Raw genomic sequence first — 27,103 nt, 5'->3', positions numbered from 1 at the left:
TATGTTTCAATTTAATTGAAAGAGGTATACCATTTACCCTCAATATCTCGAAAGATATAATCTCTATTTTCAGTTAGGCTTACTCCTTATACTATCAAAAACAATATTGATAAAAGGCTTGGCTATAAACATAGTTTAATTGGGATTTTTTTTCCTGCATTTCTCGTTGAGCTATGGGAAGAAAAATCTCTTCAAGCCTAATCAAGAAATGAATAGAATGAGATGGAAAAAAGAATAAAAATCATTCTTTACTTAATAAATGTGTTTTATGCTAAAAATAAAAAGTAAATAATTATTTTAAAGAATGATAACATATGTATGACATATATTACATGGAGAATCTCACTTACGGCCCCATAACACAAATTTGCATTTAGGGCCCAATAAAATATGAAAATTCACTATATGCCTGAGAGCCCTTCTTGCAAATTTTATTGTGGATGAAAAGAGGCATTTGCCCTATCTCAATAGAATGCCCATATATGCACAACAACATATTCATAAATTCTTAACACAATGTTCATGAATATATAACACATCTGATGGACATTAACTTAAAGTATGTTGTTTATTATAGACTTTATGCTACATATGTTTACTATGTTGAGAATTGATAGACATCATGTTGTGCATTCATGGATATTATATTGTTCATCCTTTGCTTGCTTGTGCAATGTCTACTAAATGTATTGTGCATTCATGAATATTGTATTGATAATTTATGAACATCATGTTGTGTATACATGAATATTTTGTTGAGATAAGGGCAAGTGCGTCTTTTTATCTATAACAAAATTTGCAAAAAAAAAAAGCTCTCAAGCCTGCAATACATTTTCAAATCTATTAGGCCCTAAATGCAAATTTTTGTATTCTGAGAGCCTTAAGTGAGACTCTCCCCATATTATATTGTTAGACAGTAGAGTTAGTAATTTAAATCAATCCCAATAAATTCAAAAAATAATTAAGATTGAATATAAAAAAATGACACTTTATCTATTATCAAAAAAATTCAAGCCAAACTTGAGTGAGTTTGGCTTGAATTGTTAGTTGTGTTTATATGGAATATTTTGGGTTCATTTTGATTCACATGAATAATTTGGTAGGAGAAATAATAATCGGCATTCATCAATAACATACACTGAAATATTGGAAGGCGGCCAACTATAATTTATTACCTCCCCAGAATTATTACTTAATACTATTTTTTAGTTTGGCTAGACTATTTTTAAAAGTAGTTAGATGAGGATTAAGTTTTCTTTTCTAAAGTCTGCTTTATAGGCACCATTCCCAGTGAGATTCCAATTGCTTCTTGCATCACTATCATCAATGTTTGGGTGTTTTGTATAAACTGAAAATTACAAAATTATATGTTTAGAGGTCGTTAGTTTTCAAGCAAGCACCAATTCCAGTTGCCATTTGTGATAAAGTCTCTAAAACTATTATGCTCAGAAATTTTAAACAGCATCACTAGCTCCAGTTCATATTTGTTTTCCAATCCCTAAACCATATGCTGTATCTTCAAGAATCAAACAAGGATCCTAAGACAACAACTGTAACATCTTAGAAAATTTAATCTTAATTAACTAAGCTTAACTAAGATAATTAAGTGATTAATGTGGTATGTGGTCAAAGAGGTCTAATAAGTGTGTTTGTTTGTGATTTCAATCCTAAATATTGGTTCAAAGTAAAGTCGGGTTACTCAGGCATCAAAAGATGAGAAAAGCTAAAGGAGAAACCTCTCAGCCATATGTCATAGCGTGTAACATATCCACCACGATGCACAAAGGGCAAGAAGTGAGGGAGAGCCTCTCTATGCCATGCGCCATGTAACACACCAAATTTTTTTTTTTTAAATAATTTAACTCAACCATAGTTGGGTTACAGCCACCCAACACATTTTTATATCAATAATTTCGATATAAAATATTTTATAATTGGCTTCAACTTACACACTATAACATTTCAGATAAATTTTTACCTCCCACATGCCATTAGGCTAAATCACATTTGTCCATCCTTATACTCCCAACAAGTAAACTAAATCACATTTGTCCATCCTTATACTCCCAACAAGTAAAATAAGCAATTTAGTCAATTTTCAACACAAGCCAGTTATTTGGCCTTATAATCATGCCATTTTAACCAATCCAAAGTAAACCAAATATTAAAATTACAGTCATCCAAATTGTACCAAAAATAGAAATAGTTTGAAAGGCATGATTACATTTATATATTCATATAATTGACAATAAACATAAAAAAAGTCCTAATATTGGCAATATAACACATTATAAATCATAAATTAAATACCCAAAAGAGACAGTGGATCTATACCACTAAGCCTCTGGGACTCCTCCACGTGTCACTCTTGGCTCTTCTCCTGAAAATTGTTAACCACATAATGAGACTCAAAAGTCCCAGTAACCAAAGCCAATTTATGATAGTGTATACAAACAGTTAAGTGTGTGCTTACTAAGTGAGAATTAAAAATAATATAATTCCAACAAATATAAGAAATATTATAATAAACACAAACAACCATCCTTATATCCCTCCATTAACCTCGAGCCGTAGCCCTCACTCGGTACTAAATTACCCGGCCAAAGGTAGATTAGCCCGAGCCCTTACAAACCACCTATTGAGCTCCAATAGGGGCGTACCACGTGGCACATAAATACAACAACAATAGCAAGTCTCCCAACACCTCCCACAATAATTAAACAAATTCATAATAATATTGCACAATTATACAATATTACAAAATTCATAATTTTCTCAATAATCACCCAATTAACAAGAAGTAACACTAATCACAAATTAAAAGCATGGTTACCTTGTGGCTTTTTCAATAAATTATTCCTTAAAATTTCTCTCTCACCACAATCTTCACCAGTAATACAATCTACAAATAACATATTATTTATAAATATTAGTTTCAATTTTTGAAACTAATAAAATAATTCTAATAATAGAATTAAAAATATAACATAATTCTTAATCTCAATCTTAATACAAATCTATAGTTAATACTATTAAGTATAATTTTTAACTCCTCTTTTAATTATCAATAAACATTGATAATCTAAAAATCAAATTTTAAACTAATTTCTATTATCAAAATTTTCTTTTTATTTTATAAATTCGTACCTAAAATACCCAAAAATAAAAAATTAAGTCTCTAGCTTAGAATCATAATCCTATAACCATAATAATTCATTTCTCATCCCAAATAATCATCTAAACCTCAATAAATCAACATATATTTTCAGATCTAGTTTAGAATTTGATCCATAAGCCATAAATTCAAAGATCATTAACAAATTTATACTCTATAACATTTATTATACTACTGACAACCTCAAAAACCATATTTATTCAACATAAATTCATCCCTCTTTCAGATCTTAAATTTTCTACCACTACAAACTCAGAAACTAAAGAAGAAGGATGACTAAGAAAAATTTTTAGAACACTTACTTAGTCTTGAAAAGCTTAAAATCACACCCTAAATATCCTATTAAAAACTCTTACCTTAAAACCCAGCACCGGTGAATTTGGCTCACAGATGCTCTCTCTGCCGAAGCTCACGCACGAAAGAAGGAATGAAGAAATGAAGGAACAGGTGAGTTTTTATAAAAATTCAGTGGGTCCCACATTTTTTTTAAATTATTTTCTCTCTCTTCTTCTTCTTTTCTTTTTATTATTATTTTATTATTGTTACTGTTGAGGCGGCGGACGAAGCAAATTCGTTTTCTTCTTCTTCTTCCTTTCTTTTCCTTTCTTTCTTTTTATTATATAATAATAATTTAATAATATTTTATTTTTTTATTTATTATTTTATTTTTTATTTTTTTATTTATTTTTTTTTATTTTTATTTATTTTTTTTTTCATACCTTTTTTTTATAATAATAATTTAATAATACTTTTCAAAATTTTTATTAACCCAAATTAACTATTAAAATTTAAATTGGGATGTTACAATTCTCCCCTCCTTTTAGAAATTTTGTCCTCAAAATTTAAAATTAATAACTATTAACTACTCACTTAATCAAAAAGACGAGGATAATCACGTCGCATACTGTCCTCGGTCTCCCACGTAACATCACCTGGAGTTGTGCTCTTCCAGATTACTTTAACCAATCTAATGGTCTTATTTCTTAATTGCTTGTCCTTATAATCCATAATCCTTTCTGGTTCAGCTCTGAATGTCAAATTCTCCCTGAGTTCAATTTCCTCGGGTTCAATTATATGGGAAGGATCTGGTTGATACTTTTTCAGTTGTGACACATGGAATACGTTGTGTATTCCAGCAATTTGGGGTGGTAATGCTACTTGGTACGCTACTGGTCCAACTCGTTTTAAGATCTCAAAAGGCCCCATAAACCTTGGTGTCAACTTCTTAGCCTTAATAGCTCTTCCAACACCAGTTACCGGAGAGATTTTTAAAAATACATGGTCACCTACTTCAAACTCAAGCGGTCTTCTCCTCTTATCCGCATAACTCTTTTGTCTACTTTGAGCTGTGAGTAATTTTTGCTTGATTAAAGCAATCTTTTGGGTAGTCTCATCAACAATGTCTGGCCCCAAAACAGTTCTCTCACTTAATTCTGTCCAACACAGTGGCGATCTACATTTTCTTCCATACAATGCCTCATAAGGTGCCATCTGAATGCTAGAATGAAAACTATTATTGTAGGCAAATTCAGCTAATGGTAAGTGACTATCCCAATTACCTCTAAGCTCAATGGCACACGCTCTTAACATGTCTTCAAGAGTTTGTATGGTTCGTTCCGTTTGCCCATCGGTCTGGGGGTGGTAAGCTGTGCTAAAACTCAGACGAGTACCCATGGCTTCCTGTAATGACTTCCAAAAGTTTGATGTGAATCTCGGATCACGATCAGATACAATATTTGTCGGCACTCCATGCAATCTCACCACTTCTCTTATGTAGATTTCAGTTAATTTTTCGAGAGAATACTTGATATTAGTAGCAAGAAAATGAGCTGATTTGGTGAGTCGATCTACGATTACCCATATAGTGTCATGACCAGAAGATGTTCTAGGCAATCCTGTAATGAAGTCCATAGAAATGCTGTCCCATTTCCACTCTGGAATATCAAGAGACTGTAGCATCCCGGCTGGTTTCTGATGCTCAATTTTGACTTTCTGACAAGTCAAACAACGAGTTACATGTTCAGTTACATCTCTCTTCATCCTTGGCCACCACCAACCACGTCTTAAGTCATGATACATCTTAGTTGCTCCTGGGTGAATGGTATATTTACTCTGATGAGCCTCCTCAAGTAAGATATTTTTCAATCGAGTATCATTAGGCACACACACTCTACCTTTATATCTTACGACATCATCATCGGTCACATCAAAATGTTCAGCCTTTCCAGCCCCAATCTCTACCCTAATCTTATTCAAATAATCGTCCTTCTGCTGCGAAATTCTGATTTCTTCCCAAAAATTATTCTCAAATTCAGTAATATGTAGAGCAGCCAAACGATTTTCGACTACTTCTACATTTACTGCATGAAAACTACTCCATAATTCATGTTCTCTGACCATCATGTGAGCAGTATGTACAAGTTTCCTGCTCAGAGCGTCGGCGACTACGTTAGCTTTCCCTGGATGATACTTCAACTCAAAGTCATAATCCTTCAAAAACTCAATCCATCTGCGCTGTCTCATGTTGAGCTCCTTTTGATCAAACAAATATTTTAAACTTTTATGATCACTGAAGACTTCAAAAGAAGAACCATAAAGATAGTGCCTCCAAATCTTCAAGGCAAATACCACAGCAGCAAGCTCCAAGTCATGAGTAGGGTAATTTTCCTCATGAGGTCTCAACTGTCGAGAGGCATAAGCCACTACTCGATCCTCCTGCATCAATACACAACCTAAACCTTTCTTAGAAACATCAGTATACAAGGTATAAGGAGCAGTTGGAACAGGTAAGGTGAGCACCGGTGTGGTGGTCAACCTCTTTTTCAGCTCCTGGAATGCAATTTCACACTCGTTCGTCCAAATAAATGGAGCATCTTTCCTGGTCAACTTAGTCAAGGGCATTGCAATTTGTGAAAAACCCTTAATGAAACGACGATAGTAGCCTGCAAGACCCAAGAAACTCCTAATCTCTGTCACACTTCGAGGTTGCTCCCATTTCATCACTGCATCTATCTTACTAGGGTCCACTGCTACCCCTTCTTCTGAAACAACATGGCCTAAGAATTTAACTTCTTTAAGCCAAAAATCACATTTGCTCAACTTGGCATAGAGCTTGTGCTCTCTTAATATCTCCAAAACAATTTTAAGATGTCTAGCATGGTCCACCTCATCTCGAGAATAAATAAGTATGTCATCAATAAAGACTACAACAAATTCATCGAGATAAGGCCTGAAGATTCGATTCATATAATCCATGAAGACAGCTGGGGCATTTGTTAACCCAAACGGCATCACTAGGAACTCATAGTGCCCATATCTAGTTCTAAAAGCAGTTTTAGGGATATCCTCTGCTCTAGCCCTCAATTGATGATACCCTGATCTTAGATCAATCTTAGAAAACACCGCTGAATTGACTAATTGGTCTAACAAATCATCAATTCAAGGTAAGGGGTACTTATTCTTGATGGTTACCTTATTCAATTGTCTATAATCAATACACAATCTAAGGCTTCCATCTTTCTTTTTCACAAACAGTACCGGTGACCCCCATGGTGATACACTCGGTCTGATAAACCCCTTCTCTAATAACTCTTCAATTTGTCTCTTCAACTCAGCTAACTCCGATGGAGACATCCTATAGGGTGCCTTAGAAATAGGCCCCGTACCAGGTACGAGTTCAATCGAGAACTCAACCTCTCATTCTGGAGGCAAACCGATCACTTCAGTAGGAAAGACGTCAGGGAATTCTCTCACTACTGGAATCTGATCTACACCTTCTTCAATCTCTGCCTTGATTGAGAAGAAAATCATAAAAGCTTGACAGCCCTTTCTTATACACTGTTCTACTTGAGCTGCAGACAATAACATAGGACTTTGGGACTCTATAGGGGTTACAGTAAGAGCTGAGAGTAACACACTCTTTTTCTGACAATTAAGTACAGCTCCATTTGCAGACAACCAATCCATCCCCACAATAACATCAATCCCAGACAAAGACAAACAAATGAGGTCTATGGTGGTCTTTCGACCCTCATACTCAACCTCTACATTTAGACATGCCTTAGCAGTCCTTACAGTCAAACCAGCAGGAGTAGAAATCTTCACATCAAAAGGTAAGGTACACACAGGCAATTTACATCTTTTCATACATTCATCAGACACAAAAGAGTGTGTAGCACCCGAATCAAACAAAGCACAAATATCATTATCAAGGATTCGGATTATACCTCGGATAGCATTAGGGTTATTAGTAGCCTCCGGCCCAGAGAGGGCATACACTCGTGCTGGTACTGTAGGTCTCTGATCATTACCCCTATTCTGATTTTGATAGCAGAATCGGGCAATATGACCAGGCTTCTGACAGATGTAACAAACCCAACAATCACCAGAATGAAACTTCCCACACTTACTGCATGCTTGATTACTAGCAGCACCGGAAGTAGGATTAAAGGTAGCTGGGCTCCTATAGGACCCTTGACTTCCACTCTGATTCCCTCTGTAGCTCTTGCCCTTATGATAGTAGCCCTTCTTCTTCTGATTTCTAAAGCCTCCAAAGATTTGACTGCTCCTCTTCTCTACTCCGCCAATGGGTCTGGTGTGGATAGGGGGCTTCCCATGAGGTTCTTTCCTCCTCTCTCTATCAGCTTCTAATCTAGCCTCTCTCTTCCTCCGAGAAACTATTCGAAGCTTATTGCACATCTCACTGAAGGTCTTGATCTCAAAAGGGGCTAACTGTTCCCTTAGATCAGGCCTCGCCTTCTCTAGTAATCGTTCAGCCATCCACTCCGTGTCTTCATGTTTCTGGAGGTAAGTAGAGTATTTAGATAATTCTGAGAATTGTTCAATAAATTCATCCTCATCTAGATCACCCTGGCGGAATGCATGAAACTCAGCCTCCTTTTCTGCTCTCAGTGCAGTAGGAAAATAATTCTCGAACAATATGGCTTTAAAATCTTCCCAAGTAAGAGAGGAATCATCCTTCGGTCCTGATGTTTCCCACCATTTCTTAGCACTCTTCTGTAGTAGGAATATTGCCAGCTGCACCTTTTGATTAGAAGTGCACACAACCATACGAAAAATACTCTCCAATTGATCTATCCATTCTTCAACCACCGCCGGCTTAAGATTTCCATCGAAAGTAGGAGGATTAAACTTACGAAAAGTACTCCAGATCTTTGTGATCGTGGATGTCTGTTGCTCAGAGTGGAGACTCACATTCTTCGGACTAGTCTCATGGTGAGAATAAGGAGGTAAGCCTTCATCAGCAGATTGGCTCGCATTGAATACCTTGGTATGGCTTCCTTCTTGTTGGCCATTTCCCTCTCGGTTGTCATTCTCCTTATATTGTCTTAAAGCGGCCAATTCTTCTTCTTGTCTCTTCATGCGGTCACTAAGATTATATAGTAGATCCATCATTTGCCTCATGGTTGGCTCATCCTGCCTTAGTTGTGACTGTATGGGCTCGCCCTGCCCAATTTGTTGCTGTGTGGGCTCCGGTTGTGGCAGTGAAGGTATGTCATTTCCTATTGGCTCTATAGAATCACCGACAATTTCGCCACCTCTCCTAGTTTTAGACACCATCTCTCCCCTCCTAAAGGATGGAAGTCACATAATTAAGTTAACACTAATCTCAAGACAAGAAAAATAATGGAGAAGCATTATAATTTAATAATGTATATTCCCAATAAACTAGGTTAATGTATAACAATTTCATAATTTATAAGAATTGGAACCATGAAGCTCTGATACCAAAATTTGTAACACACCAAAATTTTTTTTTTAAATAATTTAACTCAACCATAGTTGGGTTACAGCCACCCAACACATTTTTATATCAATAATTTCGATATAAAATATTTTATAATTGGCTTCAACTTACACACTATAACATTTCAGATAAATTTTTACCTCCCACATGCCATTAGGCTAAATCACATTTGTCCATCCTTATACTCCCAACAAGTAAACTAAATCACATTTGTCCATCCTTATACTCCCAACAAGTAAAATAAGCAATTTAGTCAATTTTCAACACAAGCCAGTTATTTGGCCTTATAATCATGCCATTTTAACCAATCCAAAGTAAACCAAATATTAAAATTACAGTCATCCAAATTGTACCAAAAATAGAAATAGTTTGAAAGGCATGATTACATTTATATATTCATATAATTGACAATAAACATAAAAAAAGTCCTAATATTGGCAATATAACACATTATAAATCATAAATTAAATACCCAAAAGAGACAGTGGATCTATACCACTAAGCCTCTGGGACTCCTCCACGTGTCACTCTTGGCTCTTCTCCTGAAAATTGTTAACCACATAATGAGACTCAAAAGTCCCAGTAACCAAAGCCAATTTATGATAGTGTATACAAACAGTTAAGTGTGTGCTTACTAAGTGAGAATTAAAAATAATATAATTCCAACAAATATAAGAAATATTATAATAAACACAAACAACCATCCTTATATCCCTCCATTAACCTCGAGCCGTAGCCCTCACTCGGTACTAAATTACCCGGCCAAAGGTAGATTAGCCCGAGCCCTTACAAACCACCTATTGAGCTCCAATAGGGGCGTACCACGTGGCACATAAATACAACAACAATAGCAAGTCTCCCAACACCTCCCACAATAATTAAACAAATTCATAATAATATTGCACAATTATACAATATTACAAAATTCATAATTTTCTCAATAATCACCCAATTAACAAGAAGTAACACTAATCACAAATTAAAAGCATGGTTACCTTGTGGCTTTTTCAATAAATTATTCCTTAAAATTTCTCTCTCACCACAATCTTCACCAGTAATACAATCTACAAATAACATATTATTTATAAATATTAGTTTCAATTTTTGAAACTAATAAAATAATTCTAATAATAGAATTAAAAATATAACATAATTCTTAATCTCAATCTTAATACAAATCTATAGTTAATACTATTAAGTATAATTTTTAACTCCTCTTTTAATTATCAATAAACATTGATAATCTAAAAATCAAATTTTAAACTAATTTCTATTATCAAAATTTTCTTTTTATTTTATAAATTCGTACCTAAAATACCCAAAAATAAAAAATTAAGTCTCTAGCTTAGAATCATAATCCTATAACCATAATAATTCATTTCTCATCCCAAATAATCATCTAAACCTCAATAAATCAACATATATTTTCAGATCTAGTTTAGAATTTGATCCATAAGCCATAAATTCAAAGATCATTAACAAATTTATACTCTATAACATTTATTATACTACTGACAACCTCAAAAACCATATTTATTCAACATAAATTCATCCCTCTTTCAGATCTTAAATTTTCTACCACTACAAACTCAGAAACTAAAGAAGAAGGATGACTAAGAAAAATTTTTAGAACACTTACTTAGTCTTGAAAAGCTTAAAATCACACCCTAAATATCCTATTAAAAACTCTTACCTTAAAACCCAGCACCGGTGAATTTGGCTCACAGATGCTCTCTCTGCCGAAGCTCACGCACGAAAGAAGGAATGAAGAAATGAAGGAACAGGTGAGTTTTTATAAAAATTCAGTGGGTCCCACATTTTTTTTAAATTATTTTCTCTCTTCTTCTTCTTTTCTTTTTATTATTATTTTATTATTGTTACTGTTGAGGCGGCGGACGAAGCAAATTCGTTTTCTTCTTCTTCTTCCTTTCTTTTCCTTTCTTTCTTTTTATTATTATAATAATAATAATTTAATAATATTTTATTTTTTTATTTATTATTATTATTTTTTTTTTTTTTTATTTATTTTTTTTATTTTTATTTATTTATTTTTTTTTTTCATACCTCTTTTTTTTTATAATAATAATTTAATAATACTTTTCAAAATTTTTATTAACCCAAATTAACTATTAAAATTTAAATTGGGATGTTACACGCCATAGTGGATAGTACATGCAACCCAGTGCATGGTTAAATTTTTTGATAAAAAACACACGAACCAAATAGAAAACCAAAAGGAGAAAACAAAGAACAAACAAAATTTCTCTACTAAAGCTTGCTACATTGGAGGTTTAGGAATATTTTGAAACTTCTTAACATCAAAGGTAAGTCTCATATGCCCTCTACTTCTATTTTTCTTCTATTTTCTTAAGGATGGAGTTAGGGGTTTAAGTAAGAATAACAATTTTCAATCCATATGAGTTACGGATCTGAACTCATTGACTAAAATGGAGATAATGAGAGTTATTTAAAGTATTTAAACTTAATATTAATGGTTTTATGAGTGGTTAGTTGGTGAGGGCCATTAATGGCTAAAAATGACATTAATGGAAGATGTTAGAGTTGTTTTGAAGCCATTAATAGTAGTTTAATGGCTCATTAATGATAATGTAGACTGTTGGAACATGTGAACCTAATGGGTATGATAGGAGATTGTATTTTATATGAGTTGGAAAGAGTGTTTAGTGCAAAAATTATTTGAATGAGGGTAATAATGAATGTCCTCGTGATTGAATTGTAAATTAACTAATTTGGCACCATTCTAGCTTAAAGAGGGCTTTAAGAAGTCTGTGTTTTGAGAAGTAAACCTTTGACTTCTCCATAAGGTAACCGAAGAAAATCTAGTTTGTATAATTGTTTGTTAATTAATTATTGTTGAATTAAATTGTTTGAAACTTGTTGGGTGTTTAAAGACCCATTGATGAAAATTTTAATAATATGATAAATTATATATGTATTGATGTTAGACTGTTGACAACAATACGTATGATTATACATATGTGATTAAAGATGATGATTGAGAACTTGTCATTTTGAAAATGAATAATATGTGATATTTGGTAGATTATAGACAGTATATGAGATATAATGGAGTAAAATTATGTGAACATGAGATTATGTGATTAATGTTGTTAAAATGATATCCTAAGTGTCAATATATGTATAGCATAATCATTGGTGGGAGTTTCACCAAGGGAGAGGAGTAGTGTTAAATCTACATGGCAATGACAGCTTACCGTTAGAACCAGAATCTTGTCTTAGCACCGACTGTTAGAATCGGGAGGTAATCATTATCCTATAATTGATTAGGGACTGTGTCACTTATTCTTCGAGAGATTCGAACCTAACTGGTCTCCACTGGTTCATGAGAAAGCTAGATTAAGGATACAATACTCCATGATTGTTAGTATTGGGGAAAACCATGGATCACAAGTGAGTAGGTTTGTCCTAGCCCAGCAGCTCCTTACGAGCGAAAGGTTAGGTTAGTCTGAATTATAAACATAGCTATTGAATAGTCACTAGTTTTATGGAAGAGGTATCAAGAGAGCATAACATTGGCATTAATCATGTATCTAATTCCAGCCACATGGTTGTTGTTATTGTGGTTTTGTGTATTTGTTATTACAAACACATGGTTGTTATTATTGCAACCCCAAGATATGTATATTTTTGAAACATATATGACAACATGCATTTCATGTCTGGTTACATGGTTGTTAATTTTGTGGTCGAGGCTATAATTGTGATTTATGTATGTGATACTTGCAAAGTTATAAGTGCCATTTGCATTTGTAATTAATTGATATGCAGTTGTATAAGTTAGATTGAATTTGGCTATTGAGTGGTTATACTCACCCATCATTCTTCAATATTATAAGGCCTAACCCTTCGGATCAAGATCAAGGAAGACGACTAAAGGCATAGGATTCTATGTAAATCCTACATGCAGGCCTCTTAGTTTAAATTATGTGTATTTGAACAGTTAATTTGCCAACTAGGATCTCATGCGATTCTTTTAACTACTTGCTCTATTGTGTTAATGGTTTGAATGTATTTTGTGCCCTAGATTTGTTTGTGATGAGGATTGTAAAGCTTAATTGGGCCGAAATACTAATGTAAGTAGGGTAATGTGAAATTGGTTGACATTGATGTATGTTATGTTGATATATGCAAAGTTAACTCTCCCTAATGTTTCGTTAATCAAAGGGTTGAGTGTTGAAATTATGAAATATGTGTGCTTATTTGGTTGTGGTGTGTCGCACGAGTCCTATACAATCCATTGAATGTGGTCTGTACTTGAGTCATGAATTGGACACCCTAGTTGTGTGTTTAAGTCAAAAAGAAATGAGTTTTGTACAGGGTATCCAACTTTCAATAGAAAAATAATTTAACTGTAAAATTAGTGCCATTATTTAGAGTCAGGAGAAAGCTCTCTGTAGACACCTAGATTACATCAATTGAACGTCAGATGGAGAAATAGGACATATCGAAAGTTCATCCTAGGAGTTATAATTTGACCACAAAATGCTATCAAACTCATGCAATGCGTCATGGTGCATGGTGTCTCCCCACGGCACACCTCTACTACACTGTTTTGTTGTTTTCGATTACTTTGGCAAATGCCTTAACTTGCTCAAAATCCCATACTTCCGCATATGTTTAAAACTCTGATTTGTAAATGTTAAAAGTGTATGAGAGCATTATATAATATGAAAATTTGGGATCCCCATTTGCGTAATTTTACAAAATTGATAATCTAATTGGATTAGTTTCATGATTATCTCACTTTTGGAGTTAACTGAGATATAGAGGGAGGAGTATTACAACAACCCAATGTTTGAAGAACATATTGTGTGTCATTGCTTCTCCTAGGGGATCATGACCTAACCCCCCCAACTATCAGCTCATGATGTTCCACAAATATAGTGCAGGAAGTTGATGAAAGAAACCAACACAATAACCAGGCTTTATATAGCAGGCAAGCAGCAAACAATTTACGATCAAGTTACATGTGCGGGGAGGATGATAGAAAAGTATGAGACAGCTCCAATTTCAATTGGGTCACATCACATAGAAAAAGGAAGGAAGGAAGGAAGGTTATTTCTAACAACAATAGTCAGTGACTTTAAAAAGAGAAGAGAATTCATTATCTTAAGAATTTTCCCCACTCTTTATCGCATTCCTTTATCTTCTAACAACCGATGCAGTACCTTGAATTCTGAGGGTAAAGACACCAATTCCTTAATCGACATGAACATTTGGAATTTGAACAATTTTGGATCAATCTTCAGATCCTTCCCTTTGCCATCTTTCCTTAAACATTGTACAGTCAAATATCCGTAGTGTCTGTAAATTGGACTGTAAGAGCATGGCAAGAATGGACTTATAGCTCGTGGAGTAACATGAGATTCCTTATGGACTCCGGAAGTGATGTCAAGACAAAAGCATTTGACGAGTTTAAGCTTCTTTAATGATGTGAGACTGCCGATCGATTCTGCAAGAGACACCAAATTAGAGCATTCTATGAGTTCGAGCCTTCGCAGTGATGTGAGATTTCCTATTGGCTCTGGAAATGATGTCAAAGCAAAGCACACATTGAGTTCAAGCTCTTGCAATGATGTGAAATTTCTATCTATTCAGGGATTGATTCCAAATAATTGCAACGATCTATTTGAAGTTCCATCAATGATGTTAGATTCCCAATCCATTTTGAAAACTTTTGCCATAGTTATTATGGCAAGAGGGAGTCCAGCACACCACGTGACTATGTCTCTTCCAATCTCTACCAACTCAGCATTTGGTTCTCCCTCCTTTTTTAAAATAATTTCCACTATTGTTTCTAAGATCTTGTTGCACTTTCTCCATCTCATTACAGGTTGCTTGCCCCAAAATTTTTTGGGCTACTTGTTTTAAGCCGATACAAAGCTTGGTTTGATCTGGAGAAGAATAAGTTCACCTCTTTGGCCGTCTTGTTTCCTGCCATGACGCGTCTCCTCAAAGCTTCAGCAGACAAATCATCAAGCACATCATCAGCGCCAAGAAACAAGTCTTTTGACATTCTGTAGCCAGTCGCTAACTTGGAGATTTGTGCCCTTCCTCTCCGCATCGGCAAGCACAGCTCTTATAGGAGACATATTGATCTTCATGTTCTCCAAATCTTCTTTAAAATTCCAAATCAATCCTAATCCTTTAGCATCCTGAGTTTTGCAGAAATAACATCCATCTTTTGACGAGAGAAGTCAGATTTGCTCGCAGAGAAATATCTTGAACTGTTTGCTGTGTAAGTATTGGAGGGAGAGCAATTTGTGGTAATATCAGAACTTTAAGAGTGAGATTTTTACAATTTATTATCGAATTTATATTCCGTCAGATTGTTAAACTTGGAAATCATAAATAGAAAGAAATGAAAATAGAAATAAATAGATTTTGTTCATATTTAGTCCAGTCCCCTCTGTTTCAATAATGGTTTTCTTTTTACATAAGTGATCCAAATTCTTGCTTTTTGAGGACAATTACACATTTATGCGTTTACTTTGTTTTATTTTTCCCCCTCTTAAAGAAGCATTTTATCACCTCTTACTTGTATATTTTATCATTTCCTTGTGTTTTTTCATTTGTAGAAACTGTGTTACACAAACGTTGAAGTTTCATATAAAATGGAAAGTGCTTGATTTTCCTTTTTCACCACTCAACTAGATATACGTAAATTTGAACTTCTAGCATTTCTAAAAAATAAAAGTTAATGTATACTATGTATTCTTACATTTTATCGTGACGCTTCTTTTTTTTTTTTTTTGGGTCAAATATCGTGACGTTATTTAGCCACAAACTGAATTGAATGCAATAAGATTATAAGCATTCCCTTCAAAAAAGATTTAAACAGAACACACAATTACAGAAGTGGTTAAACATGAAGCAGAAAATATCACCATATCTATCTAGACTGGCTGGGCTCTGAAGTACAGTCGACGAGATAGACCCATTCCTTGGACCTGCTCCACATTGAGTTAAAAGGATTTTAAACACAACTTAAACTAATCCAAATTAAGTCGAGTGAAGAACTTTTTGAGTGGAAACTTTACTATCAACACTGTTGCATCATCAAAATTCAAACTTGAAATCTTTGATTAAAATAGTACAAATCTCTTACAAGCTAAATCAAGAGTAGGTAACTTCCAGGACATTTTAATTTTAATGGCTTAAACTTCAAAAAAAAATGATCACTCATATGAATTCACAGATCTTTACTCAAAGTATTTTGAGGCCGATGGTGTTTCACACAACTATCACTTGCAGTCCACCAAGTGATCAAAATTAAGGGTGTGATTGTTCTGCTGTGGATTTGTATCCCCTAAAATTACGAACTTGATGTTTCTAACTTCTAAGTTAAACCATTTTCACCTATTTGCATCACTGTCTCATCACAGTAATGCTTTCACACTCTCTCTCAGTTCAAAAACAATTTGGCATCAAAGAATCCAAACCAAATTCGCTGTCCTCCACAGCACTTACCATCTTGGGAAACAAGAGATATACAAATGCGTAACAAACAGCTTGAAGCTTTAGAGTTAATCAAATAAATTATTGCAGCATCCGTCAAAATTCAGTAAAATCAATGATCAATTTGAAGAACCTATCGGCAATATTTCCTCTTTTTTCTTTTTTTTCTTTTTTTTTTACGGGCAGAACAATCTTTCCTATATTAAATCTTGTCGAGCTTTGAAGTTCTCAAAGTTTCATTTCCTGTAACATAATTCTGATAATATAATAGGAAACAACTTGGAACAGAGAAACAAACGGACTAAAGCTCAATATCTCTGCATAACTTAAATGTTACAATTTCTCCAGAATCTGTGATTTTCCAGGGGGGGTTACCAAAATTAAGATGGCAAGAACAAACCAAAAGTGAGAAGTAAGTAGCAATCCCTAATCAGAAGTAAAATTTTCAATACAGGTGAAAAATCTACAGTTATAAAGCATCAAAATTAGATATTTATCTACACAAACTGTGAAACTGGTAAAACGAAAAATTTTCTATTCAACCAAGAAAAAAGGTCAAGAGAAGAGAATTGATCAGCTCAATAGAGGAGTCATACTGCTGTGCAGATTCTCAACTTCTTGGACCCTTCGAAATTCTTCTTGTCCTTCTTCATCTTCATCGTCCCCACACTCATACATAGATCCAACCAGACGAAGCTGATCCTCCAAATACCTATGCAAGAGACCCTTCTCCTCATCTCCGCCGCATCCGCTGCAACCTTCCTCGCATCGTCTCAGCTGCTCATCGTCGCGGGAATCGCGGAAGAGTTTCCGCCAGAGACAGCGGCGGAGGCAGAGATCTACGGCGCAGAGAAAAGGGAAGGCGAAGAACAGGAGGCATAGAAGAAGAGGAGAACAGAGCAGGAGCAAGAGGTAACGAATCCGGCGATTGCGCAGCCAGGAGGAGGTGGCAGCGACGGCGGTCACGAGGGACGGCGGTACGATCGAGGCGGTGGCGAGGCGGTGGGAGTCATGATTGTACGGCGGAAGGGAGGGGAAGGGGCCGGTGGGGACGACGTCGTTTTTGGGTCTGGCGTTGCCCCCGCATGGGTGGGTTGTTTTATTAAGCATGACATGAGGGAGCATGTGACGTCGTTGACTGTGTTGCTGGTTTTTTACTTTGAAGCCGCTTAAAAACGGTTGATCAGTTGGACGCTTTGAGATTTTTGGGCTCTCAAATGGGCTTTCAGGCCCATCAACATTGTTGCATTAACTCTTTCATCAACTATGATTTTTTGGGGAAAAGACCATTGGATTTTTTTTATCAAAGTAAACTTTTGTTTACCATATAAATAATAAGATAAATTAGTTCACTGGCCCCAAAAAATCTTGTACTCAGAAAATGTTAACCAAATTTTTGAAAATTTCAAAATGTGATCAGTTTACATTAATATATATATATATATAAAGGGTTTATCATTTTTATCCAAGATAATATCATTGAAAATTTTAAAATTTATAAGGAATTTATTATTGATATACAATGGTATATCATTGATAAATATAATAAATCAATCATAATATAAAATATAATAAATGTTGGACTGTTTGCTTGATTTGATCCTATAATATAAGATATATCTGTAAAAGCTCCTAAATAATATTGTATTGTTTTAATTGTTAAAAAAAACATTGCACCACAAAAAAATTGAACATACCACTTGCGTGAATAGCTAGAAGACAAAAGTGCCATTTAACCCTAATAAAAGAAGAGAGCAAATTTCATATCCCCTCTAATCCTTACAACCTTAATTAGACACATTCTAAAAAAAGATGTGTGATTTTTATTATAAATCACTTGATAAGATATTGATTAATTTTTTTTAATATTACCTTTATTTAAAATTATTAGTTATGAAAGATAATTTGAAAAGAATTTAAAAATTATTTAAGAACAGATAAAATCAATATTTTATTTTATTTTAAAATAAAGCTAATGATTTAATTATCTTTCATCAATTCTAGTAAAATAGTTAAAGGGAGAATTTCAGGTAAGAACCACAGAAACAACTTATTTATCAGCGAGTCCGAAAAACTTTGAAACTTCAATTCATTTTAAGAGAGAGAACTCAAAATAATTTTAATAGTAAAAAAATCAAAATACCCTTCACTTGTTATGCAGAATCACTAATTGTTATTTTTTTTACTTTACTTGTTAATTTACTAATATGAGTTACGAATTATATGAGTTGATATGTTAATAATTATATAAAACTTGACATCAGTTGTTAAATTATTATATTTACTTGTTAATTTACTAATATTAATTATAAATTAGTAATTTATAATTAATGTTAGTAAATTAATAAGTAAAGTTAATAAATTAACAACTAATGTTACTTATCATTTGAAAAACGAATATAATTTATAACTGATATTAGTAAATTAATAAATAAAATTAAAAAAATTAATTAGTGATTCTACAGATATTTTAATTTTTTTATTATTAAAATTATTTTAACTTTTTTTTAAACTGAATTAAAGTTTTAAAATTTTTTAAAATCCACTAACAATTAAGTCTTTTCTGTGGCCCTAAACTAAATTCTTTCATAATTTTTAATATTTCTTATAATAAGAACCGTAAAACTGCGACATACGTAGAGGGGACTAATAAAAGGTGCGTGATCCACTCATGTGAATTTTATCGGGCCTTACATTACATACTTTCAATCTGTCTTTCCAAATTAATGTGGTCAGAGATGTCGGACTTAATAATTAAAAAAATGAATAAAATATATGAATTTTTTTTTTTTGGTCGTGGATTAAAACATGATTGGAAATAGTGTATACACACAAAAAAAATATACATGATTAGAAATAACAATACCAGAGATATTACATCTTTATCCCTCTAAAATGTGCTAACATGTTACTCCTTTGAACCACAATATAAAATATATTTAATTAATTCATAATTTAAAAACAATATTAATTAAAATCTTAAATTTTTAAAAATGTTCATATCTTTTAATTTATATCATCATTAAATTTCCTATATTAAAAAATTTAATAATAATAATAATTAAAATTTCAATGCATGATATTTATAAAAAATAATAATAAATGAAGAATGATTATAATTGAAACAATAAATATAAAAATTACCCAATACTTTATATTTTGAATTGAGTAAATTTTTTAAAAAATAATTTATATTGTAGTGGAGAGAGAGTATATCAAATGTTTTCCCCCCCAGCAAAGCACTCAGTATTTTAGGCCTCCTACATTGAGTTGAGGAGCGCTCTCTCTCTCTCTCAAGGAGAAAAACATTTGGATCTATTGTAAGGAAGTCCTTAACATATTGGTCCCTACTTCATCACCAAGATTAACCATCAATTCCTTTCCAGAAATAAAATTCTTATTTGACAAGGTGGAAATGCCATCAGACTCTTTCTCTGGCTCTAGATGACATACTACACATTCACAAACCTTTCCCGGTAGGCACTTTCAACAAACAAATAGCAATTATTCTCTTCAAGTAACTAGTAAGGCGATTGAAAATACAGATTCTGGTGACATACCTAGAATAGAAGGGTCAAAGAATTAGAAAAAGTAAAACTTAAAACAGCACAATAATGTTTTATGGAGTGGGAGTGTCATCTTCACCATCATCTTTATTGTTGTCATCTTTAACTGGCATCACTTGACTCAGGATACGCCCAGTTAGAGCATCCACAGGGCGTGTATCACGTGGTCCGCCTTTACGTCCCATAGCCACCATTGGTGGTGGAGGCAATAACCCTGATCGGAATAGAAGACGCTGTACCGGCTCTGAAGGTTGGGCTCCAACAGAAAGCCAATACCTGGGGAAGAAGGCGATAGAAGTTAATGCTGTCAGATAGCAATTAACATTTATGTTCCAATGAATTCATATGGGTGAAGTATTTTTGGCCAACCATATGGCTGAAGTTGGGCCAATAGCCAATCAACTGCTTAAATCAACAATGATATGTGCATTAGAAATCTAAACAACCGTTGAAAAAGAAAAATACTTACTTTACTCTTTCAAAGTTTAGACCCATTCTTTTTGCATCATCTTGCCCTGTTCAAAATTAACACAAATTGAAAAGAATTAAATGGTATCATTGGAACCATCTATGAACTTGCTCATCACTAAATAATGAAGACAGCAGAGTAACAGATATAACTAGGCATTTGGAGCCATTTTCTCTGGGTCTAGAGTGTATTAAATTCAAAAGAGGGGAAAGGTACAAAAAATGTCACCACCTCCAAAGATACGCCTGGGTTTGAGCAAGAATGCAAGATAACTCTTTCAATCACAGTTTCATTTAAAAAAATAAAAAATAAAAAAATCTAGTGGCATTCATAACTCAGATTCTAATTCCAATGACTCCTTGAAAGGCTGAAAGCTAAGGTTAACACTATTAACAATCGGACAAAAGAGGAGGAAAAACATCTTATTGATCCAGTGTCATTGTGTGCACCTACCAATACATCATAATCTATCCTAGTGGACATCAAAAACAGCTCTGTGCAGATACTTATTCACTTTTGACCACTAGAAAGATGCAAGCCAAAATCTGGTAACTAGTATAGCTTTATTTCCAACAAACTAATTTCGACAACGCTCTAAATCCATTTACTATAAGCAGTTAGGTTTCGCACTTAGGAATCTGATTGCCTTGAGCCTGATATTCCCCTCAGTAGTGATGACTTTCTGTACCTTGCTCACACTTTCTCGGAATTCAGACAGAAACAAGAATGCTGCAGTTACCGCAATCTGATCCCTAAAGCTAAAAACCATACCTCCCCTTACGAAAACACAGATGGACATTCCAAAACCAAAAAAAGGGGGCGAATAAGAGAGAAGAAGCGAGAACCTGGTAAGGGGTTGTAGTAACCTAAAACTTCAAGTTGCTTGCCATCTCTTGGGGATCTGCTATCGGCAGCCATGACCCGATAAAATGGCTTGTTCTTGCACCCAAACCTTGATAATCGAATCCTTACCACCATTTTTGAATTCTGTTTGCCAAGTTATGAAAACCAGATTGGTCATTGAACCGGCCGAGGTTAGGATTTAAGGTTTAATGAACCAGAGGCCTAACCAGTCATCAGAAAATTCAATACATTCATCCATGTCCAAGACTTAATATCTCATACAACGCACGACAAAAATTCTAACAGATTAAAACACATAAATCAGGGGTAGAAGATCAAGGAAATTTGAAAAGAGAACACTAGAACATTAGTATTCGAATCCAAAACAAAACACTCTAATTTATGTCTTAATATAAACTGGATAAAAACATTTGATTCCATAGCTTGCAGATACAAAACACGACTCAACAATGATATCAGAGGTATTTTAATGACTTTTTTCCCTAGTAAGGAGCAAACAATGCAGATTCAAAACAGTCCTATAACGACGGCTTCCATCAACATAGCATTAGTCCCTGTGAAATCATTCAAGAGTGAACCACAAATTCAAGGTCGAGACCCACAGAACCACAAACAGTACTATAATTACTAAAGTGAAGAGAGGGAAGAGAGAAGAGTGGGAGGGAGCGAACCAGAATCGAGTGAGGAGGGAGAGAGAAGCTGCCGGACCCACGACGACGAGAAAGCCAAGACCCACAGACACGCGACGACAGACCTACTGCCGGGAACACCGAGACCCACGGAACGCCGAGAAGGTCGAATCCGCCGGAGGGGAAGCAGATCGCAGACGAGAACGCCGACTGAAGGGAGGAGAGAAACGAGAACTCGGCCGAGAAGCGAAGGCCTTTGAGGGTCAGGACTGCACGCGGCGAGGCCGAGGATTTTAAAAAAAATAAAATTAAAAAAAAATGAATCTACAATTCCTTTGCCGGATTCTAAATGAAGCCCTTGCTTGATATATTAAATATGTTAAACTCTCATCGTTAAAATATTTTAGTTTTATCCTTTGAAAAATGTAGTTAAGGGTTTTTATACATTTATTAAAGGATTATCTAATTTCAGAATTAATTTCACAATTTTTATAATTAAAATTTTATATAATTAAGATGTGGTTTTGGGTCTGGCGTTGCGCCCGCAGGGGTGAGTAGCTTTATTAGGCGTGACATGAGGGAGCATGTGGCGTCCGGTGTAGCTGGTTTTTTAATTGAAGCCTCTTCAAACCGGTTGGCGAGTTTCACGTTTTGAGAGTTTTAGGCTCTCAATTCTCAAATAGGCTTTTAGGCCCATCTCCATTTATGTAAGATCTCTGAGGCCGACAGTGATCTTTCCTTGTAAGCCCACCCATGATTTTTTTTTTTTTAAACCCCATTCAATATCTTTAATCAAAGTTAAATATTGTTGTTACTAATAGGGATAATATTGTATCATGTTTAATTATTGAAGGAGAACATTGCACCACAAAAAAGTTTAAGATATTATACACTCTTTCATGAATAGTTGGATGACAAAAATACTCAAAACTCTAATAGAAAGGAAAGCAAATTTCATATTTCCTCCTATTTTCATTATAAGATACATTCTAAAAAATGTGTAATTCTTATTATAAGTCACTTGATAAGATATTAACTCAGTTTTTTCTAATATTATGTCTATTTAAAGTTATTACTTATGAACAAAATGTTATGCAAATTTAAGAAATTTTCATTTAAGGACAGATAAAATCAAAAATTTATTTTATTTTAAAATAGAGTTAATAATTTAATTGTCTCTCATTAGTTCTAGTAAAATAATTAGATATCCTTTATAATGAGAACTATAGCACTACCATGCATTTAGAGGGGGGCTAATAAAACATGCACAATCCACTCGATTGAATTTTATTAGACTTATCAGACTCAATTTGTCTCTCTAAATTAATGCAGGCAGGAGATTTAATGATAAGAGGTCAATGTCCACCAAGAACATGAAGGTCTTAAACTTTTCCAGATCCAGAGGAAATATTCTCTGTTCAGCGAAATCTACTCTCTATTATCATTATCAAACTCTTAAATTAACTCTTTAATTTTATCTTTTTTACATTTTTAATTTATAATCGTGTTAATTTATTCATAAATTCATATTAGATAAAATTCAATTATCTTTAGGTTTATCATTTTTACATATCCAGCTTAAGTGCCAACCCCCTCATAAACTCATTGAATAAAATAAGTATATATTGCATAGATCTTGGTTCATAAAAGTGATAGGATCCAATTCAATAAAAAATAAAACTCAAAAAACAAAAACTAATATTAATAAAAAAGAAAACAAAAAATATTAAAAATAAGTTGCCCTATTTTAAAATTTTTATATTAAATGTAATAATCTCTTAATGTAGATGAATTTAATTTCAATTATCTATATTTAAAATATATTTAAATTAAATTATGATCATATTTTATATTTTAATTGTTCAATTATATATTTTTAAAGGCTACTTATTAATAAATGTGAACTTTTACGAGTTTACGTTCTAAGTCTATATTTTGCATTATATTCCTATATTATAAGTTTATTTAAACTCATGAATTTAATAACCTTACTCCTTACACTTACAAACAAAAAATATTCCTGGACCTAAAAGATAATCCATACACCTCTTTTACTTCTGAGATAATAGAACATTTTTAACCGATCGTGTGAATTAGAATAAGAAGTAGAAAATAAGCTAACAACTTTAATTTTTCAAAAATGATCACGTCTTTCCAAAACTATCATTTTTGTTTTCAAAACAGTGTATGGCTATTTTGTTGGTAATGAATAGTGTATGGCTTTAGTTATTTTTAAAACGCTGGATACGTTGGATAAGAAATCTTTTGGTAATATATTCAAGAATACAGTATAAGAGAGTGGTATAAAAATTTTGCATTGACTTCAGGATTTAGAATAGGGATGTAAGAAGGAGTAAATTGAACTTGCTTCAGTTATATCGTAATCGGGAGGGGAAACAAAAAACTTAAAGTGCCTGTCATTGTTGTTACTCGTATGTGAGTTTTAATATATATATATATATATATATACATACATACATATAATTTCAATTTATGTTTATTTTTTGTGCAAGACATTTTTAGTATTTTGATTGAAATTAAGAAGAAGTTGTTAACTCAATAACTTTGTAAAAGATAGTAAGAAGTTTTCAACTCTACCCGTATATGGACCCCTGATTCAATAAGAAGAGAGTCAAATGAGGGAAAAAAAAAAATCAACAAACATTAAAAGGCGACAATATGAAAAAAATCATAATAAATATTTTTTCAAGTGCCTTATAAAAAAGATTAATTATTTCTGTTGAAAGTGTTATATAAAAAAAAAGACTGAATAAACCTTTAAAAAATAAAATAATAAAATAATAATATTTCAAAAGCTAAATCAAGTGACAGAGTATAATAATGGAATGCATGATCCATTCCCATTCACATGGACTCATGTGGATATGATGGTAATAAATAGTAGTAATGAAATGGAAAGGATAAGACTGTACGCGAGTCTATCTGTCGTCTACACAAGCCTGAAGCGTGAAGGAGTGAGGCCAGAGCTTACAAAATTTAGCCGTGTTTTGGCGATTTCGGTGTCAGACTCATGGGTTTATATTTTATTATTTCTTTCGCTTTATTTTTTAAAAAATAAAATTTTTCTTTATATTATAATACTCTAATCTTATATATAAATCATTTTTAATATATTTCATTAATATTAAAAAAAAATTAAAACTCATAAATTCTGTCTTAAAATTTAATAAGTTATCAACTTTACTTTCATTAAATATGCACACTTCAATAATATATTTTCTCTTTTCAATATTTAATGGAGGGTAAAAAAAATTATGATAAAAATTTAATAATGTGACTTATATATAGGATTTAAAAAATTTTTGTCTCTCTGCTGTATAAATAAGATTAAAAAGAGTACATTTTTCAAGGAAAAATGACACGAAAATACATTAAAATATGCAAATGATAATGAGATCGTGTAAAATGTAATAATTCTTCTTAAGTCTTTTAGGACCTTTTTAATATTAATGTCTTTTTTAAAATGATTATAATGACCTCAATTTAAGAAATTAGTGACAAGTTTGATGAAAGCAATGACTATGCTTTTTTTTTTAAAAGCAATGACTAAAATTTGATAGTAAATGACAAGTTTCACACTGAAAATTTTTTTAATAACTAAATTTTATGTATTGTAAATATTAATAACTATGTTAGTTTAAGTGATTATTACTTTTTTATTAGTAATGACTAAAACAGTATAAATAATTATAACTTCCCTTCTACAAATTTTTCAATAACTATAGTCAAAATGTTATAAATATCAATAACTATTTTAATTTAAGAAATGACTATTTTTATTATGGTATAACTAAAAGTGATAATAAATGACAAGTTTCAATCTACAAACATTTTAATTACTTATCTTTTTTTAATTTTAAATTAAAAGTATTATAGTCATTTCATAAAAAATATTAATGTTATAAAAACTCTGAGAAACTTAAAAAAAATTATTTTATTTTTTAAGATCTCATTATTATTTGAACATATGAGGTAATTTTTTGTCATTATTTTTTTAAATTTCAAAGAATAATTAATAGCAACATTATTTTATTATTTATTTATTTAATATTTTATTTGCTGGGAGAGAGAGCACATGCACTGTCTCGTTTCAGGAAAAAGATGCACTTATGGCCCTCGGTCCACACTCCACAGTCCCGCCAACAGGTAAATTATTACGGTTTGCATTTTATTACAACAATGAACTGATGATTTCTTTTTCATTTTGTTTTCACATATACAAGCGCATGTGGTCATCGTAATGAATATTTGATTAGTTATTAAAATCCAGAGGTCAATCTAAAATCAGATGGATGATAATTAAAATATATAAAAATATTCATACTAAAATATGAAAAACAGTAATATTTAAATAAAAAGATCATTAATTCTCAAGCAAGTGAAAAATTAATTCATAAAATATTATTTATATATATCTCGTAAAAATACTAATTATAAGTTTATAAGAAATACAACAAAATTAAAAATATTAATTAAGGAATTTAAATTTGATTTATGGTTCTATGTTAAGAAGAGGAAAATGATAAAATAATAAAATCTAACCCTAGTAAACCCATTTAACCTGCCGAGTTAACTAGTCTGAAACCAAGTCGTAGAGTGACTGATTTGTTCATTAACCAGACCAACCATGCGACCGATTCATGGGTCAACTTCTGGGTCGGTCTGAGATTGCTTATCATGATTGCAACACTTCCAACTTTTTTACCATTTACCAAAAAAAAAAAAAACTGGAATAATTTTTTTTTGTGTGGAGTAAACAGTAATACCATCTCCACCTAGAAGTAGCAGTGCCAAGATATGACAAAGCAAACAAGAATTTAAGAGGTATTATTAATGTATTATGTATAAATTATAAACCGTGTCATTTCCATTTTTTGTTTTTTTTTTTGTTTTGATAAGAATAAAACGTGTCATTTTATTTGCTTCACAATTCTATGGAACAAGGACTTACAGTCTAATTTAACTATAAACAAAGAAGGGGTAAAAAGTTGGACTTGCAGTCTAACTACAATGTTTGCGCATCAAAGAGGGCAATTAATTTGTACGTGGGGTGGGGAGCCACCTTGTTAATTAAGGTAAGCTTCATTTGGACCATCATTCCACACGCCAAAG

The 27,103-nt window shown here is 32.8% G+C and overlaps 2 protein-coding genes and 1 long non-coding RNA gene across 4 annotated transcripts; all 3 read right to left on the bottom strand.

Annotated features, from left to right (window-relative positions):
• Positions 1 to 2,086: 2,086 nt before the first annotated feature.
• On the bottom strand, positions 2,087 to 3,588 carry LOC129315380 (uncharacterized). Its single transcript, XR_008594472.1, has 2 exons — positions 3,532 to 3,588; positions 2,087 to 2,380 (listed from the first exon to the last, which is right to left on the bottom strand). It is a non-coding gene; the product is annotated as an uncharacterized LOC129315380 (long non-coding RNA).
• Positions 3,589 to 16,731: 13,143 nt separating this feature from the next.
• LOC129316131 (uncharacterized) lies at positions 16,732 to 17,581 on the bottom strand. The gene has a single exon (XM_054960402.1). The coding sequence runs from the start codon at positions 17,565 to 17,567 to the stop codon at positions 17,016 to 17,018; it is 552 nt and encodes a 183-aa protein (XP_054816377.1). The 5' UTR covers positions 17,568 to 17,581; the 3' UTR covers positions 16,732 to 17,015.
• Positions 17,582 to 19,793: 2,212 nt separating this feature from the next.
• Positions 19,794 to 22,309, bottom strand: LOC129315813 (30S ribosomal protein S16-2, chloroplastic/mitochondrial-like). Of its 2 annotated transcripts, none has more exons than XM_054959884.1 (5): positions 22,050 to 22,309; positions 21,323 to 21,464; positions 20,478 to 20,523; positions 20,088 to 20,284; positions 19,794 to 20,002 (listed from the first exon to the last, which is right to left on the bottom strand). In XM_054959884.1, exons 2-5 carry the CDS (start codon positions 21,453 to 21,455, stop codon positions 19,956 to 19,958), a joined length of 423 nt encoding a protein of 140 aa, XP_054815859.1. In that variant the 5' UTR covers positions 21,456 to 21,464; positions 22,050 to 22,309; the 3' UTR covers positions 19,794 to 19,955. The 2 variants fall into 2 exon arrangements, with proteins under 2 accessions (XP_054815859.1, XP_054815858.1); XM_054959883.1 differs by having other exon boundaries at positions 22,013 to 22,303.
• Between the last annotated feature and the right edge of the window lie 4,794 nt (positions 22,310 to 27,103).

This window comes from Prosopis cineraria, unplaced genomic scaffold, assembly GCF_029017545.1.
Source record: "Prosopis cineraria cultivar Desert tree isolate PC_DT_omini unplaced genomic scaffold, ASM2901754v1 PC7, whole genome shotgun sequence".
Taxonomy (NCBI): Eukaryota; Viridiplantae; Streptophyta; class Magnoliopsida; order Fabales; family Fabaceae; genus Prosopis; species Prosopis cineraria.
Note: the sequence above shows the minus strand (reverse complement) of the source record. Positions and strands in the feature narration are given on the sequence as shown.